The 15,018-nt window shown below is 49.5% G+C and overlaps 1 protein-coding gene across 3 annotated transcripts; it reads left to right on the top strand.

Annotated features, from left to right (window-relative positions):
- Window positions 1-504: 504 nt before the first annotated feature.
- AKAP8L (A-kinase anchoring protein 8 like) lies at window positions 505-14,800 on the top strand. Of its 3 annotated transcripts, none has more exons than XM_062598410.1 (13): window positions 505-586; window positions 2,855-2,887; window positions 4,115-4,355; window positions 6,812-7,280; window positions 7,752-7,875; window positions 8,047-8,102; window positions 8,643-8,679; window positions 10,154-10,262; window positions 10,688-10,829; window positions 11,312-11,417; window positions 11,940-12,070; window positions 13,024-13,119; window positions 13,751-14,800. In XM_062598410.1, the coding sequence occupies exons 1-13, from the start codon at window positions 574-576 to the stop codon at window positions 14,165-14,167; spliced, it is 1,974 nt and encodes a 657-aa protein (XP_062454394.1). In that variant the 5' UTR covers window positions 505-573; the 3' UTR covers window positions 14,168-14,800. The 3 variants fall into 3 exon arrangements, with proteins under 3 accessions (XP_062454394.1, XP_062454392.1, XP_062454393.1); XM_062598408.1 differs by lacking the exon at window positions 505-586 and adding an exon at window positions 1,106-1,416; XM_062598409.1 differs by lacking the exon at window positions 505-586 and adding an exon at window positions 1,748-2,346.
- The last annotated feature ends 218 nt before the right edge of the window (window positions 14,801-15,018 follow it).

The raw sequence follows: 15,018 nt of genomic DNA, 5'->3' as shown, positions 1-15,018 counted from the left end.
GCCGTAGTTTCGCGCTCCCATGAGGTTTGGCCTTCCTGGGGGCCCGTAGAGGGACGGGGTTTTATCGGGCGGGGGGGGGGCGCTATGGCACAAGAGTCTCGCGGCGGAGCTGTCACGTCATTGGGCCCCGCCCTGTCCCGGCTTACCAATCAGAGACCACTGCAGTACTGGTACCGCCTTCTCATGAGCTGACAGCCATGACACCCAATCATCGCTCGGCTTCGCCGGGGCCATTGAGGAACGAGCCAACCCTTGGCCAATGAGCAGCCAGCACTCATTTGATTGCCATCTGCATCTGCCACTGGGAGCCGAGGCGGCGGCCGATTGGCACCCAGAGTGCCCTATCGAATGCAAGAGGGACGGTGAAGGACGTCCGTCGACAGCCAATGCAACGCGCGAGCCTTTGCTAGGCGCAGCCAATGACCGCGGCGCGGGGGCGGGCCGCGCGCGCCAATCTCCCAATGAGAGTGGAGGAGGCGAGAGCGGCGCGGCCAATGGGGTCGGGAGGCGGGGCCGGCGCGCCGCCGTTACCGTCTCGCGCAGGAGGCGGCGGCCGGCAGCGGCGCCGCCATCATGAGCTACTCAGGTGAGGGGCGGCGGGACAAGATGGCGGCGGGCGGGGCGGCCCCGCGGGGGCCCCGGCGCCTCGGTGCAGCGCCGGGGTGGTTCCGGCGGGCGCCGCGGGGCCTGAGCGGGCGCGACTGGGGCGGCGCCGAGGCGGTGCCGCGGGCCTGGGCGCCCCGGCCGGGGGGAGAGGCGTTGCGGGGGAGCGGCCGGGTCCGGCCCGGCCCGGCCCTTCCGCCGCTCCGCTGTTCCCGGTGGCTTGGTCAGCCGGCGTGGCGGGTACCTGCCCGCACTGACCTGAACTGACGCGGTGATCGCTCCGTGCACGGCGTGCGGAGGCGTCAAGCGGGCTCGGCACGGAGCCCTCCCGCCGCCACGGGTCCCGGTTTGGCGGCGCAGCCGCCCTGAAACCTCCCGGGCCTCAGCACTGACCTTTCTGCCTTCCCGAGCCGCGAGCCCTTCCCAAGTGTTGGCCCAGCTCCCCCTTAAATAAAATAAAATAAAAAATAAACCACTAAAACCCACCCGCGTTGGCCCAGGCGCTGCCTGGAAACCGGGCGCGACGCAGGACACCGCGACCTTTGGCAGCCCCGGACGTCACCGGTGGAACCGGGAGCTCGCCGGAGCCGAGCACCGACTTGGCCGCTCTGCGGAGAAGCGTTGGGGCTAGGAACCGGCGCCGAGAGCGACGCTCCCTCGCTCGTCCCAAAACGTGGCATCGCCATCATCTGGTTTCATTAGCTGCGCTCTAGTTTATTTATTTTTATCCAGCTGCATCTGATTGAGAGGAGTTTCTCGTGAGGAAGCGAGTTATGCCTGTAACCCTCCTTTCTAATTTAATTCAAGTTAGCGGTGGGTTTGCCGCTTCTCTTTTTATTTTGTTCGTGGTCCTTTTTTTTTTTTTGCATCTGTGCTCACCTGTGGAGCAATAAGCAGCAGCATGTGTGGGCACTTTCTGCTATGTTCCCTATAAACTATTTCTCCTCTGAGTTGATTTTACTGTAGCCCAACACGCCGAGCTGAGAAGGTGAAGAAAAGCAGCTGCCTCCTGACAAGCAGAGTTTCTGTTTTGGGGGGTGGGGTGGTGGTGGTGGTGGTGGTGGTGGTGGGGAAATAGCTACAAATACCTGCAAAGCGCAGTTGCTTTCCCGAAGGGCGGCAGCGCACGTTTGGATTTGCGCGAGCGGAAACGAGGCGCTTGCGTACCCCGGTTTGTAAGGCTGCGCTCGCTTCGATACGAACGTTGCGGCGACAGCATCTAGACTCGAAGCGTTCTCAAGTCACGGAGAACGTCGGATGGGAACGGCTCATCCGCAGCACCGTGCGGGGTGTGGATGCGCCGAGATCTTGTCTTTTTGTCTCGGTCTCTGAATCTTTCAGCTGGCTTCTTGCAAGGACGAAGAGGCAGAGCCCACCAAGAAATTGTTAGCCTCAAAGGGCAGCTGAATGTCAACTCTGAGAGACTCCAGGCTGGCATATGATGGGAACAGCTAAAAACTTTGTTGCTGAGTTCGGGCCCCTCTTCTTAGGCGCTAATCGGAGCGGTTCCCTTCTGAGGGGTGTGAGATTTCTCTCGCCTTCCTGGACGTGTTACCTGCGCCGGCAAAGCGCTTGATGTTGGAACCAGTGTCAGCAGCAGTGATGCTGAAAGAGGAGGGCACGTGCCTTAGGAGCACCCCGAAAGGCATCTAGCGGTTTTTGATCCGTTTCAAAAGCTGTTGCTGGAAGTTGCAGGAGCCAGTTGCGCTTTGGAAGCGATGGTGAACGCGTGTTTGGTCGCAGGTGGGGGCTTAGAGGAATTTGCGTGACAAAAAGTGCCCGGTGAGGGTACAAAAAGTGGAAGCCACGTGTTAGTTGAAGGCTGGATTGTGGCACATCGGGTCTCCGGTGATTCCCTCTTTTCTGGCCAAGGTCAAGCTGTGCGGTTGTCTCGAGCTCAGCTCCCTGGCGAAACGGTTGCTCTTCCCGCTGCTGTTTCCTGCAGGCGCGGAAATCGTTCTCCCTCCAGATGGCTCTTTGTGGCCATCGATGCCAGGAACTTCTGGAAATAAAACGCTGGGGCGTTTTTTGCACGAGCTGGGCAAGGATGTCACTTTTCTAGCAGCACGTCCTGCTTGTCATTGCTGGGGCGACGTTACGGCCTGGTCTGTTCGACTGTTTGGTGTGACCCTCTAGGACTGCAGAGGGTGTTGCTGACTTCGGGTGCTGGGTACCGGAGGACCCTCTTCGGCTGCAAACGTTGGGACTGCGCTAAACTCGGCTCTGATTCCTTTTTTTGATCTCTTTCTAGGTTACGGAGACTGGAACTCTGGGACGAACCGAGGCAAGTACATTTAAAAACTTGAGTAATTTTCTGTCAAATTGATTTATTAGCTTCCACTTCACAGCTCAGATAGGTTTTCTGAGCCCGAGGGAGATGTGCTGAGGTCAGTGTTGAACCATCCGTGTCTCTGATGCAGCGTGGAGACTGCAAAGCCTTCAACTGTTCTGCCTGTGCAACTACTTGCTTTTACTTAGTTTTTTTTGTTGTTGGAGCAAACAGACCAGCTTCCTTTAGTGCTGTAAGTGACACTTGTCACGCAGAAAACCTGTTCTAGCGGGTGCACGGCATATTTGTTGGGGGATTTTTTCCCCTTCAGAAAACCTCTGCCACTTGGAAAACCAGCGTGAACTTAGTAGCAGTTTGTGCCATACAACCCAGGAGCAGAAGCGGGTCTGCATAAAGAATAATCTGTGCCCGTACCTCTCCACACACACAAGCAGCCCTGTAAAGTGGGAGGAGAAGAAAAGTCTCAATTTTAAGCCTTAGCAGCTTCTGGTTTTCATCCCCCCCTGCTCCCCCCTCCCCATTTATAACACTTTTTTGACTACTTTAGCAAGAACAGAAACCTCTCTGCTGCTTTTCCTTTTAAAACGTTTGAGAAACGCTAGCCCAAACATCTTGTTTTGTTCATTGCTCGCCGGCACGCTCCCTTCTGCTGAAAGGTTTGCAGCCTGCCGGGTCGAGGTAGAGGAAGGTGGGTGAGGAGGAGGAGGGTTTCTCTGAAGAAACAAGGCCTGGTGAGTTGCGAGCAGCCGTAACATTGAAGCTTTTGCGCTGTCCTGCCCGCGTGCTTGGTATCTCTCAGCCTCCTGAAATTCAAAAAACGACTTAAAAATTTCCAGAGCTGTTTAATTTTTGTGGCAGGGTGGGAGAGGACCACTTAGCTGATGAGTCTCCTGCAACTGGAACAAATCCTAATTTTCTTGCAGTAAGAAGGGCAGTGGAGAGCCTGTCCGAGGGTTTGTTTGCACGCAGGTATGCTTTGGTAGAGAGAAAGCTATAGGGCGTTGCTGTGTTTGATGGGATTTATACAAGTGAATTGTTCTATTAAACCTCTGCGGTCTCCACAGTTAAAAATTATAGGTGACTCAAATAGAAGCTCGTGCTTGTTTTAATTCCCCCTGCTGTGACGACCACTCGGGGCAGGGAGGTTTTTGCCTCTAAATTCAGATTCAACCATTCACTAAGCTGTATAATAGGAAATAAGAATGATTCTTTTCATTCCAGGCTATGATGGATACAATTACGGCTATGGATACGGTCAGGATAACTCAGGCAGTTATGGATACGGCATGGCAACTTCCAACTCCTGGGAAATGGCGAACTCGGACGTTGACATGAACCCCGATGCCTCCGGCGGTGGCAATGCCGACGCTGTTATAGCGAAAATGAACCAGCGCTTAGACATGGTGTCTCACCTAGATACGGACTCGATGCAAGGAGGACACTACAGCTCTGGTGGAGACAGGTGAGTGCAGAGCGTGAGGAGATATGAGGAGGCTCAGTAACGGCTGCGCTGGTATCCTGCTCTCCCCCCCTCGCTGGAGTCATTGCCACTCGTTTTTGTTCGTTTGTTTGGTGTTTTTTTTTTCCTTGACTGGCCTCATCTTTTTGCCTTTTTCCATATTCCGACTTGGATGAATGTCCAGAATTGGCTCAGCTGCCCTCTTTTCCTCTGCTTTAATTGCATAGTATGCATTTACACTGTGTATTGAGTGATGTCTTGCAAAAAAACCCAACTGTAGTAGTTACTGAATAGCGTTTCCATCTGTGGTTGAAATTATTTGGCTGCCTTCAGTAAAATAGCAGTAATAAAAAAAATGTTTTAGCTTGTTCTCAGGAGCATTAAGGAAAACAAGAGACTACTTCATATTGAATCTGAGTTAAAAATGATTAATTTAGATTTAGAGACTGACTTTTAGCACTTAAGTGCCTTTCTTTTTTGTAACCGGTGTCATAGTAAATGTCTGAATCTACAATGCAGTTTACACCTTGCTGATTTTTATTAATAATTTCAGTACTAATAAACAATCGTAAAGGCTTCCTACATATTAACTGTCGCTGTGAGTCTCTAACCAGGATTTGGTATTTCTACAGGGTAGCTATTTATTCCATTTAAAAAAAAGGAAAAAATTATATATAAATAAATTTTTATATGTACATATATATATATACATATATATACACAAACACACACATACATATAAAAATAAATAAAATACCACAGCATGTTGTCCAAGGTAAAGTTCAAGGATAAATATTTGTCCGGTACAATGTACTGACATGACTGTCCTTCACCGTTCCTGCAGAGTAGCAACTCAGCAAAACTACTACTGTATTAAACGGATTGTTTTGGCACATTGCTCACTTTTTAACAGCACTCGGAGCACGGTATTTCTAGTAAGGGACTGTTAAATTCTTCCCTAGCTTCCTGTCTCTTCGAACCCAGTTTGGGGCTTCTCAGCTTTGCCGCTTTAGCTCGTGCGTGCTGCGCGGTTGGCGCGGAGCTGGCAGGCGGCCGCTCGCAGACGCGATGCTGGCTGCTACGTGTGTTTCTACTGATCTGGCATCGCCATGCCAGATGGTAGAGGAGTAGCAGCCTTCCCCCTATTAAAAGGCAAGGAGACCAAAAATTCCCACTCTGCGCAGGAAATAATTAAAACCGTTGCAAGAGAAAATACATAATTTGGAGAACTCTAGTAGAATAAGAAGAGGCTACTCAACGTTTCAGCTGTTCGGGCTTACTTGTTACTGGACGTGATCTCTTTGCCTTTGGCAGCTGACTTGATTTTACAGCCTGAACGATTCTTCTTGTATCAATTTGGGGTGACTTTCTTCTGACCTTGGATTTGGGGTGCTGTTTTCTCCCCAGCTGGCTTCCTTGCCGTTTGCTTGCTCTCGAGGCTTCACCCTAAAGCCTGACGGCGTGGAGTTGCGCTTCGAGGTGGCGTGTCGCTTCGGCGGCGCGTTCTCGCGCGAGGTGAAGCTTCGTGCCGTGGTGGGTGTGGGGTTTCTTCCTAACTCGACTCGTCAGTCGAAGCAGAGCGCCGCGGCGAAGCGCGCAAATCTTCCCTTTTAAGCTCCAGGGCAAAGTACGTGCCACGGTTGCTTGCTGAGGAATGTAAGGCTAAAAATCCTCTGCAGCTTTCTTCCCTGGGAAAAAGAATTAAAAAAAACCCTTGATTCAAAAACTGTCCCGACCATTTATTTATGCTGGCTTTTTTACTCAGAGTTTCTTAGAGGGTACTTGTGTCCACAGGAGCGGGGAAGGACAGGGTCTATAACCGTAAGTCTGTGATTATACCAAGATAGTCCCTAATTAGTTGAGGGCCAAACTGTCCTGTTTTTGGAAGTATTTCTGGACAGAGTTGGGCAGGATCGGGGACTCACTGCGTGGCCAACTAAGTCTTCCTTTCACTTTAGCTTCTCCCAGTGGTGCATTTGAAGCAGATGCCTGGGAAAGAGAGGCAAATGCTTTCAAACAGTGTCTCTGCACAGCTGATAATCCCAGACCTCAACTGATGAAGGAGCCTTTGCTCAGCTCAGCAACTCCCTGTTGTATTGGAAAAAAAAAAAACATGTCTTGGAAATTCTCGAACAAATGTGTGGTTTGAGGGGCTCCCTGGCAGCAGGTTTTCCCCTGTCTGAAGATCTCTGGTCCTTTTGCGATGTATGGAGGTGGAACTGAATCCTTGTAGTCACTGCTAAGCCCCCTTTCGCTTGCCTGTGCCCCATCCCAACCCCTGTCCCACTCATTGGGGGAAAAACTCCCATGGTGAGTGCAACATCTAGTGATATTTTATAAAGAAACAGTTCTGTTTCGGAGGGTTTTGTTAGCTTAACCTCTGCTGCCGTTTCTCAGCAGGCTCTGACATGGTGCTTGATACGCTACTGACTGGGTCGCTTGCTCTGCCACTCTTGCAGGTACGATTCATACGAGTCCTACGACTCAAGATCTTCACTGAACGACCGTGATCTGTACAGATCCGGCTACGACTATGGCGAGGCCGAGCTTGACAACGACAACTCCTACGAAGGTCACTATGACAACTTCTACGGGAACCGCAGGGACCAGTACCAGAACAGAGCGCGGGACAACTTTGGCCAGCGGGGTCAGAACTGGGCCAGAGACGGGCGCAATAACAGACCCATGGTGTCTTCGTATTCCGGGCGCATGGGAGGACAGTGGAATGAGCCACCGCAGTCGATGGGTGCGCGGGGCTTTGGCCCCCATGGTTCCTCTAGGCTCCCGTCCCTCTTCTCCCACAACATTATCCCCGAACTCAACATGTTCCAGGGAATGCGAGGTTTCTCTGGGAACATGCGCTTTGGAGGAGGCATGATGAAGCAACGAATGAGGAGAAACTGGAAAATATGGGACTCGGACTTTAAAGTAAGTGCTTGGGCAGTACCCTCGCACCTGTTTAGCTTGAATAGAGACTAAGTGTTTCCCAACAGACCCACGTGTCCTGCCGCAAAGGGCTGCAGAGTACACGCTGGGAAGTGGCAATATCTAGTTCTGTTTGTTATTGGCTTGGTGTTGTATGTTTTCTCCGAAGTAGACCGAGGAGGTCACGCTCGGCTGCAGAGCATATTCATATGTGGGATGTTTTAATCAAAAAACAAACAAAAACATAGGTTTTTAAAGGTAGGAAAATATTGCAGTCTTTTGTGGTCCAGCGTGGTATATTATAGGACAGATGTGGTGGTAGACTGCCCTTGTGTGACCAGCTTTGCCTATCAGTAGCGTATCTGTATGTGTGGGGAGCTTAACTGAACAGAAATCAGTCAAATGAGTTGCTGCTGGTTGAGAGGGGGAATATCTGCTGCTATTGTAAGGATTAACCCCTCTCTTCCCTCACAGCTGCAGAAAAAGAAAATCAAAAAGGACCCTACCGCTAAGAAGCGAAAGCAAACAAACAGTTCGGATGAACCTGACAGCAAGGCGGCAAAAACCGATGGCTCTGATAACTCGGATTCTGATAACGGTAAGCGCAGGGCTGCTTCATGACTGTCTCCCTGGTGATATAAAACTGCTGGTCTTTATTTCTGGCAGAGTCGCCTCGCTTTGTTGCGAGTGTAACGTGGTGATAAATCTGCTAATGTTGATCTCGGCTGGATTACCGCCCTATTTATGCTGACTGTGCTGTTCATTTCAGAGGAGGGAACCGAAGGAGAATCAGGAGAAAAAGAGGAGAAAGAGGGCTCCAGAGGTGTAAGTGACTCTTGAAAAATTGCCCTTTCTTGCGATTAAATTGTAGTTCTGCTTGGAGGTGGAGCAGTGCTGGAGCTAGTAAAGTGGCAGAGCCTTGGTGGGGGAGCGGATGGCAGCAAAACACTCCCGTTCAGGGAAGCGTGGACATTACGGGGACTTTCTGACTGCACCCATCAGGCGCAATACTTGGGTGTCACTGCAAGACACCCAAAAATACTGTAAGACACCCATGTCCAAAGAGCTCTTAAGTGGCAAAGAAAAACAAATCAAAATGGCTGCGTCGGAAAGACGTAACGAGGCGAAGTGAAGCGTGGGATTATGTTGCCTCGCTCTGTGGCGACTGGAGAGGTTGGTCCTGATGGAGATGTTGGCACTGGAGATGGCTCCTACCACTGCTCTTCCGTGCAGCGGTATGAGCATCTGGGGAGGGGTTGAGAAGCAGCGTGCCGGTGAAGGTGTCCAACTAGCCTACAGGCGTTCCTTTTCTATAGGCTAGTGTGTGACTCTGGATGGTCTTAACTTACCAACGTTGCATTTTAGGAGGGGGAAGATGAAGAAGGAAAAGATTCTGAGAAAGGTGAGTTGGTGTGCTTGCATGTGACAGCTCACAGAACAGAGAGCAGAGGGCTTGTTCATGCTCTGAAGCTCTGCACAGAGCATAACCCACCTCCAGTGCGGGACTCTTGACGCGGCCAGAAGAGATCGAGCGGTTAAATCTGATGGGTTTATTCAGGCTCCGTCAGTTCTTAGAGAAGCCTTGTGGCTTCACTGTCCTCTTCTGGTTTCGTCGTGCCTCGGAGAGCTGAGCTAAACCTCCGCACCTTCACGTCGAAGGGCACTTCGCTTCTGGCGCGTGCCCTGAAGTCCCCTGGGGATGCCGGTCTGGTGCTGTGCTAGGTATCAGAGGTGGGGTGCTACACGCAAGCGTGGGCAGGACTGGGCCAGGCTCTCGGCTAGTGCTGGCAAGTATTTGCGAGGCTCAGGTGTGAGTCACGTCGCCGTAGCCAGTGGAGAAACACGGGGCCCCTCTGGGGCATGACCGACCTGCTCCTCAGGATGAGACCTCTCAGATCCCCCCCTGACTGCAGCGGGGGACTAGCTCAGCTGTAATGTCTGCGTTCAGTTAGGTGAATCCCGTCCTTTATGTCTGCTCAGGGATAAGGAAATGCTGTAAAAGTCCTGCTAGGGAGGAGCTGGATCCCTTGGTCAAGGTAGGTTGGCCCTTTGGTGAAGCTACTAGCCTGGGGCTTAAGGGAACCAGATTCAATTGCCTGCTGTGCCACAGACTTGATTTTTTTTGGGGGGGGGGGGTAAGTTGGTTCAGCCGGTGGAAATAGGATGCGCTTCCCTGCTTCCTGGGCACTTCTGGCTTTTACAGTGCTTGGTCGAGGCTAGTAGCGGAAGCGCTGTGATAACCAGGAAGAAGAAGGTCCTTAGAGAAGGGCTGCAAAGAGACCTGCCCATGCGATGTGTCGGTGCTGCCCGTCACGCTGATAGGAAATGTAAATTTGAGATTGCGCACGTGCCGGGGCAGGCAGGCAAAGAAGCTGCTTCTCTGCCTTTTGAAAATAATGACTGTGTAAAATCGTTCCCCTTATGCAAGCTTTCTTAATTGCCAGTTTTTATTTTGAGGCCAAACAGATCAGAGTGGGTACATCTTAAAATCAAACCTGTGACGAATTAACTTTAAAACCTTGTAAAACCAGAACTGGTAAACAGAACTTAAAATAAGTCTGTGAAACCTCATTTAATGTATTTTCTCCCGTAATCCCACCATCTTTCCTCCCTAGTTGTCCCAATGCAGCTTTTTCTGGAAAGCTAAGCCAGGGAAGGATGGCACCACTGTAGAAATTAGAGGTGAATCTTTAATTAGCCAGTGGGAGGCACTGCAAGGGAGAGCAGCTTCTTCTAACATTGCTTCTTGAATCCGAGGTATTTCTAGATTGTGCGGGCTGGTCAGGCTGACTGCTAAACTTGTTTAGGGAAATTCTCTTTAATCAGGTGGTGGCCTCAAGTAGTGCCCTGAAATACAACCTGCTTTAAACACTTAGGTGCTTTAACAATTCAAGAAGAGATCAGTCAAATCAAACGCAAATTGCAGGCGGGCAAGAAAACTCAAGAGCGGCAAAAGAAGAGGCATCGGGATCGCATGGTAGAAAGGTAATGTCTCCGTTTTTTTAGCGAGGATGCGCGCTCCCTTCTCTGGGAGGACTATAGTAGCCACAGCCAGGGCCCCTCTTTTTCGTCCTGCTTGTCCCACTGCTTTGTATGTTCCTTGGCTGAGTTGCTGTGCTTTCCTGCCAATCTTGACTGTAACATTTGATGTGCTGTCATTGAGAATAGTCTTGGAGATCTGTCTGCACCTGTCCAAACTTAAAAGAGCAGGTAGATAAAGATGGGAGAGTCTCTGGAAAGTATCCCACGACCGCTTAAAGGCTCGGAGATCTATGATAGTGGTTTATCTGTGATCCCTTAGCTACAGACCGAAGGAGTAGATCTAGTAAGAAAGTGGTACCCTGTAGAGCAGGGAGCTGGAGCGGATTGGTTTGAAAATCACATCTGTTCACATCCAGCTGTCTCCACAGGATCCAGTTTGTTTGTTCGTTATGCAAATACCGGACCTTCTACGATGATGAGATGAACAGTCACCTGGAGAGCAAATTCCATAAGGAACACTTCAAGTTTGTTGGGACCAAACTGCCTCAACAAACAGCTGACTTCCTCCAGGTGAGCATCTTGGTTAAGGTTCTGTCTTCTAGATTGTTGCCAGGCAGTCTTATTTCATGTCACTTATTTAAGGGCTCTTATTTTTTCTTCTTTTCTTCTTCCTCTTGCTTTAATTTATCCATTTATTTATGGTGATGCTGCAAAGCCGCCAAACTGCCCCTCTAAATAACTGGGTGGGAAACTACTAGAAAAGGTGGAGGAAAGCTGGGTGCTGAAGTATCAGAGCTGCCCTCTTCCTTTCAAGGTCACTTAACCTCTCTGGTCTTACTGGTCATGATGGCAGGAAATAGAGATTACCTGCCAACCCATAGACTTTGTGCCTGGAACGGGTGACTTAAGTGCTCAAAGGAGTGGTAGAGTTACCCACAGTAAAACGCACGTGGGGCTTTGCAGGACTTTGAGGTGCATCTTTCTAGTGTGCTCCTATTGAGAGTGGGGGAGGAAACAAGAAAAAAGTTCACAACAAATCTTCTGCCGTGCAGGAATACGTCGCTAACAAAACTAGGAAAACTGAAGAGCGTCGTAAAGCAATCGAAGACATTAATGCAGTCATTCAACAGATCTATAGGGACCAAGATCTTACGCAAGGTAAGAGCTGCTACCCAGGTACTGGTATGACCGTTCTTTTGTAACGTGTCATGGCTGCTCAAAAAAGTTCCACTCTGTGAATGGTATAAATGGAAAGAGGTGAATCTGCAGGTACCTGCTGGTGCATAGCTGAACAGGAAAACCTAGCGTATATTCAAGTGCACTGTCAGCCGCTTTAGGTTATTACCCAGCTTTGTCGAAGCTAGCTAGATGATCAGCTGGCTGAAGAGATTTTTATTTATTTATTTTTTTGGATACCCACAGTGCTGATGCAGCTGCAGCTTGCGTTGCTCATCTTTGCAGTGTGCAGCCAGGCTTGTATCTGGGTCGCCAGCGTTTTGTTAACCTGTCTATACTGCGCGTTTCCGTTGGCACCTTTCCTGTGCCCTGTGCAAAGTGTTTTGATGCAGGTGGAAGAGTCAAAGATGAGCTTGTTGTAACGCAGGCTGCACTAAACTCCGCAACATAGTGTAGTTCCGTGAATTACGTTCCAGTTAATGCCACTTTTATCTTCCTTTTCAGATGTTGGCATGGAGCATTTTATTAAGAAGGTTGAGGCTGCTCACTGTGCTGCTTGTGACCTCTTCATCCCGATGCAGTACGGCATCATCCAGAAACACCTGAAGTCCCTTGACCATAACCACAACCGCAGGGTGAGTACGCAGCCTGGCAGCACTGTGCCTGGCTCAGCGAAGAGGCACAACCTTCTCCCTGCGATGGGAATCCTGCTGCGGTTTTGTAGGATTCAGCTGCGATAGCAGGAGCAGGAATTTGGAGGTTCGTAGCCCATACGGTTTATGGGACAGTGAGACCTGAAATCGGGAAGAATTTTCTTATCTTCAGGGCTTTAGAATTATGCTCCGCTGAGAGATTGCGGTCAACTTTGACTGCTCTCGTGTCCCAAGGCTGCAGAAGCTCGACAGCAGGGGGTCAGTAGGATAGACCAACTTCAGCAAAGCCTCTGCCGCTCGTCTCAATCTGAAAATGAGATCTCGTGTCTCTTATGCTGTTCCTTGCAAAAGCTCTCTCCTAATACTCTGGCTTTCCCGCTTGCAACAAAATCATCTTCGATGTACAAATATGCTTCACTGTAGTCAAGTGATCCAAGCTGGTGGCTGGCTGTTTTTCAATCACCTAGAGGCAGCAGCTCTTTTTTAGTTATAAAGTGTGCATTTTGGCATTTAGATCTTTTTGATGCGTTGCTGCAGCAATGTTGAACAGACTGTGTTACCATCAGTGTTACAGTTCAGCTGTCCCGTACGGGTCAGCGCAATCAGAGCATACAGACTGCCTTTAAATTCCATTGCCCGGAGACTGAAAAATGAAATAATAGCCTGTGTGGAACTGAGTAAACCAAACCGTGTGCCCCTTCCGGGCTGTTGTTCACCTTTCCAAAGCTTTGTGTCCAGCACAGAATCCAGGACCAGGCAGAAGACTGCAGATTTCTTAAATGGGGCAACTTGCCGCTCACTCGAGCGCCTAAGCGTGTTCTGTGCAGGTGCCGCTGTGGCCTGCCTTCAGCTGTTGAGATGTATGGCTCTGATTACTGGATGGTTATGTTAATTCAGGACAAATCTAAGTATTCTTCTTTCATGCTCCCGTATAGGCCATGATGGAGCAGTCCAAGAAGTCGTCTCTAGTAGTTGCAAGAAGTATTCTCAACAACAAGCTAATCAGTAAGAAACTGGAACGCTACCTGAAGGTAGGTGTTTGCAGAGCAGCTTGGTGTTGGGTCAAGTGGGTTGCAGCACTAGTTGCTCTTAACTTCGGAGGTTGTTAGCTGAACCTCAAGGTAATTTACAACATTTCAATAACATGTTGGATTCCTGGTTGCTGTCGAGTTTTTCATCATCAAGTCTCTACAGTGCCAGGTGACTTCATCCGTCATCTCCTGTCCCACGTTACTCTTAATCCCGAGTAGCGAGTGGGATGAACAAAGCCTACAGCTTAAAGGAGGAAGGTTTGGCTAGAGACCCTGGCCCCCGTCTTGCACTGTAGCAGTTGCTGTTAATATTAGCATCTGCTTTGAGCCACTCGACTGCTTTTGGTGCCTAAGCAGGAGGCCACCGTGAGCAGGTTGTTGAATCGATTACCTGGGTAGGAGACTGGCTAAAGCTGTGTTTGACACACGTACAGAGACAGAGCTTTGCCTGTGGTTCCCAGCGTTCAAAAGAAGCAACAAACCCCTGAATTTTGCTACTGCTATAGCCTCTTGAGAGGCTTTGCACGTAGCTGGCACATCCCTAGTGTGAATTCCTCCTCAAGTGCGGAGATGCGAAGCTAGCAGCAGCTAGAGGTAGACTTGGCAAACAAATGTTTGTCTTCTCTTGCAGGGTGAGAATCCTTTCACAGATGACCCAGAAGAAAAAGAGGAGCATGAGGAAGGAGAAGGAGGAGCCAGTGGAAACGCAGAGGAAGGAACGGCTGAAGGGGCCGAGGAAAACAAGGATGAGGAAGAAAATCAAGAGGAAGAAAACCTGGATGATGAGAACAAGGATCGCGAAGAGAACCCAGAAGTGGAAGGAGCTGAAAATGAGGGGGAGCAAGAGGAGACAGGGACAGAGACAGAGGTAGAGGCACAGCCAGAAGCACAAACACCGGTGGACCTGGATGCGGAAGACACAGAGGAGCAGACTTCACAAGCTGCAGAGGAATCTCTCCCTGAGGAAGAAGAGCAGCAACTGGTAGAAGGCGAAGAGGAAGAAAGCCAAGAAGCAGCTGCTGCACAAGAGGATGAGCAGACCGAGTAAACTCTGGGGAAGCTGATGTGTATAAGACCTGACATCTGTTTTCTGTTTTCTTTTTGTTTTGTTTTTTGTTTTTTGTTTTTTTTAACATAACTGTACCTGTGAATTTCATAGCACACCATGTTTTGGGTTATCATTCTACTAAACTCATGTAGGCAGTGGAAGCCTTTATCTGTAAAGTGATTTTTTGGAAAATAGATTTTTTTTTTTTTTTTAACACACCAAATTTTCATTTTTAGTAGCTAGGTTTTGTGCGGTCTCTGTTTTTTAGATGGCTTTGTACTAGGAGAATTTCCTTTTGAGCATGTGTACAAACCAGTGCTACATCACAATCTGGCAAATTAAACCTCACCTCTTCCCCATGAAACTTTTATATATTTAACAAAGATGTGGTTTGTCCCCTTAGCCTGTCTGTGTGGAAACATCAGGAGTTTAGTTCCGGGGTTTTAACTTCTGCAGTGTATGCTGTAAGGTTCTGCATAATTTCCGTGTGACTGTAATACTCCTCCCCATGTTTTACTATTTCTTTTAATGCAGAGCAAAAGTAAGTGGTGTCAACATTGTATTGTTTGTAAAATGCTTTCAGTTAAAGGTGAATGTTTTGGTGGGTGGAGATAAAGGACTACCTTGAGATTACCCATGGCTGCGCCTTAATTTCTGAAAATGGAGGTGAGTAGCAATGCCCCGGGAGAGCCTTGTAAAAAGGTGGAAGCTTAGAACCAACGCGGGAACGCTGCCTTTCCACGCTTCGGTTCAGTATCTGGGTTCAGCTCAACTTTCCCTTCGTCAGCACTGCAGATCTTTACGGTGTCGACGAAGCTAATTTACTCTCCTGAGAATTAACAGTTAAAGCT

Source organism: Rhea pennata, chromosome 33, assembly GCF_028389875.1.
Source record: "Rhea pennata isolate bPtePen1 chromosome 33, bPtePen1.pri, whole genome shotgun sequence".
Classification (NCBI taxonomy): domain Eukaryota; kingdom Metazoa; phylum Chordata; class Aves; order Rheiformes; family Rheidae; genus Rhea; species Rhea pennata.
The sequence above is the reverse complement of the archived record's forward strand: the minus strand, read 5'-3'. Positions and strand labels throughout refer to the sequence as shown.

Excerpts from the sequence above, each read along its gene's own strand:
- AKAP8L (XM_062598408.1), top strand. The coding sequence starts at position 1,377 with ATGCCTGTAACCCTCCTTTCTAATTTAATTCAAGTTAGCG. Across the intron at positions 1,417-2,854 it reads TAATTTAATTCAAGTTAGCG|GTTACGGAGACTGGAACTCT; the intron begins GTGGGTTTGCCG and ends ATCTCTTTCTAG. Across the intron at positions 13,120-13,750 it reads AACTGGAACGCTACCTGAAG|GGTGAGAATCCTTTCACAGA; the intron begins GTAGGTGTTTGC and ends CTTCTCTTGCAG.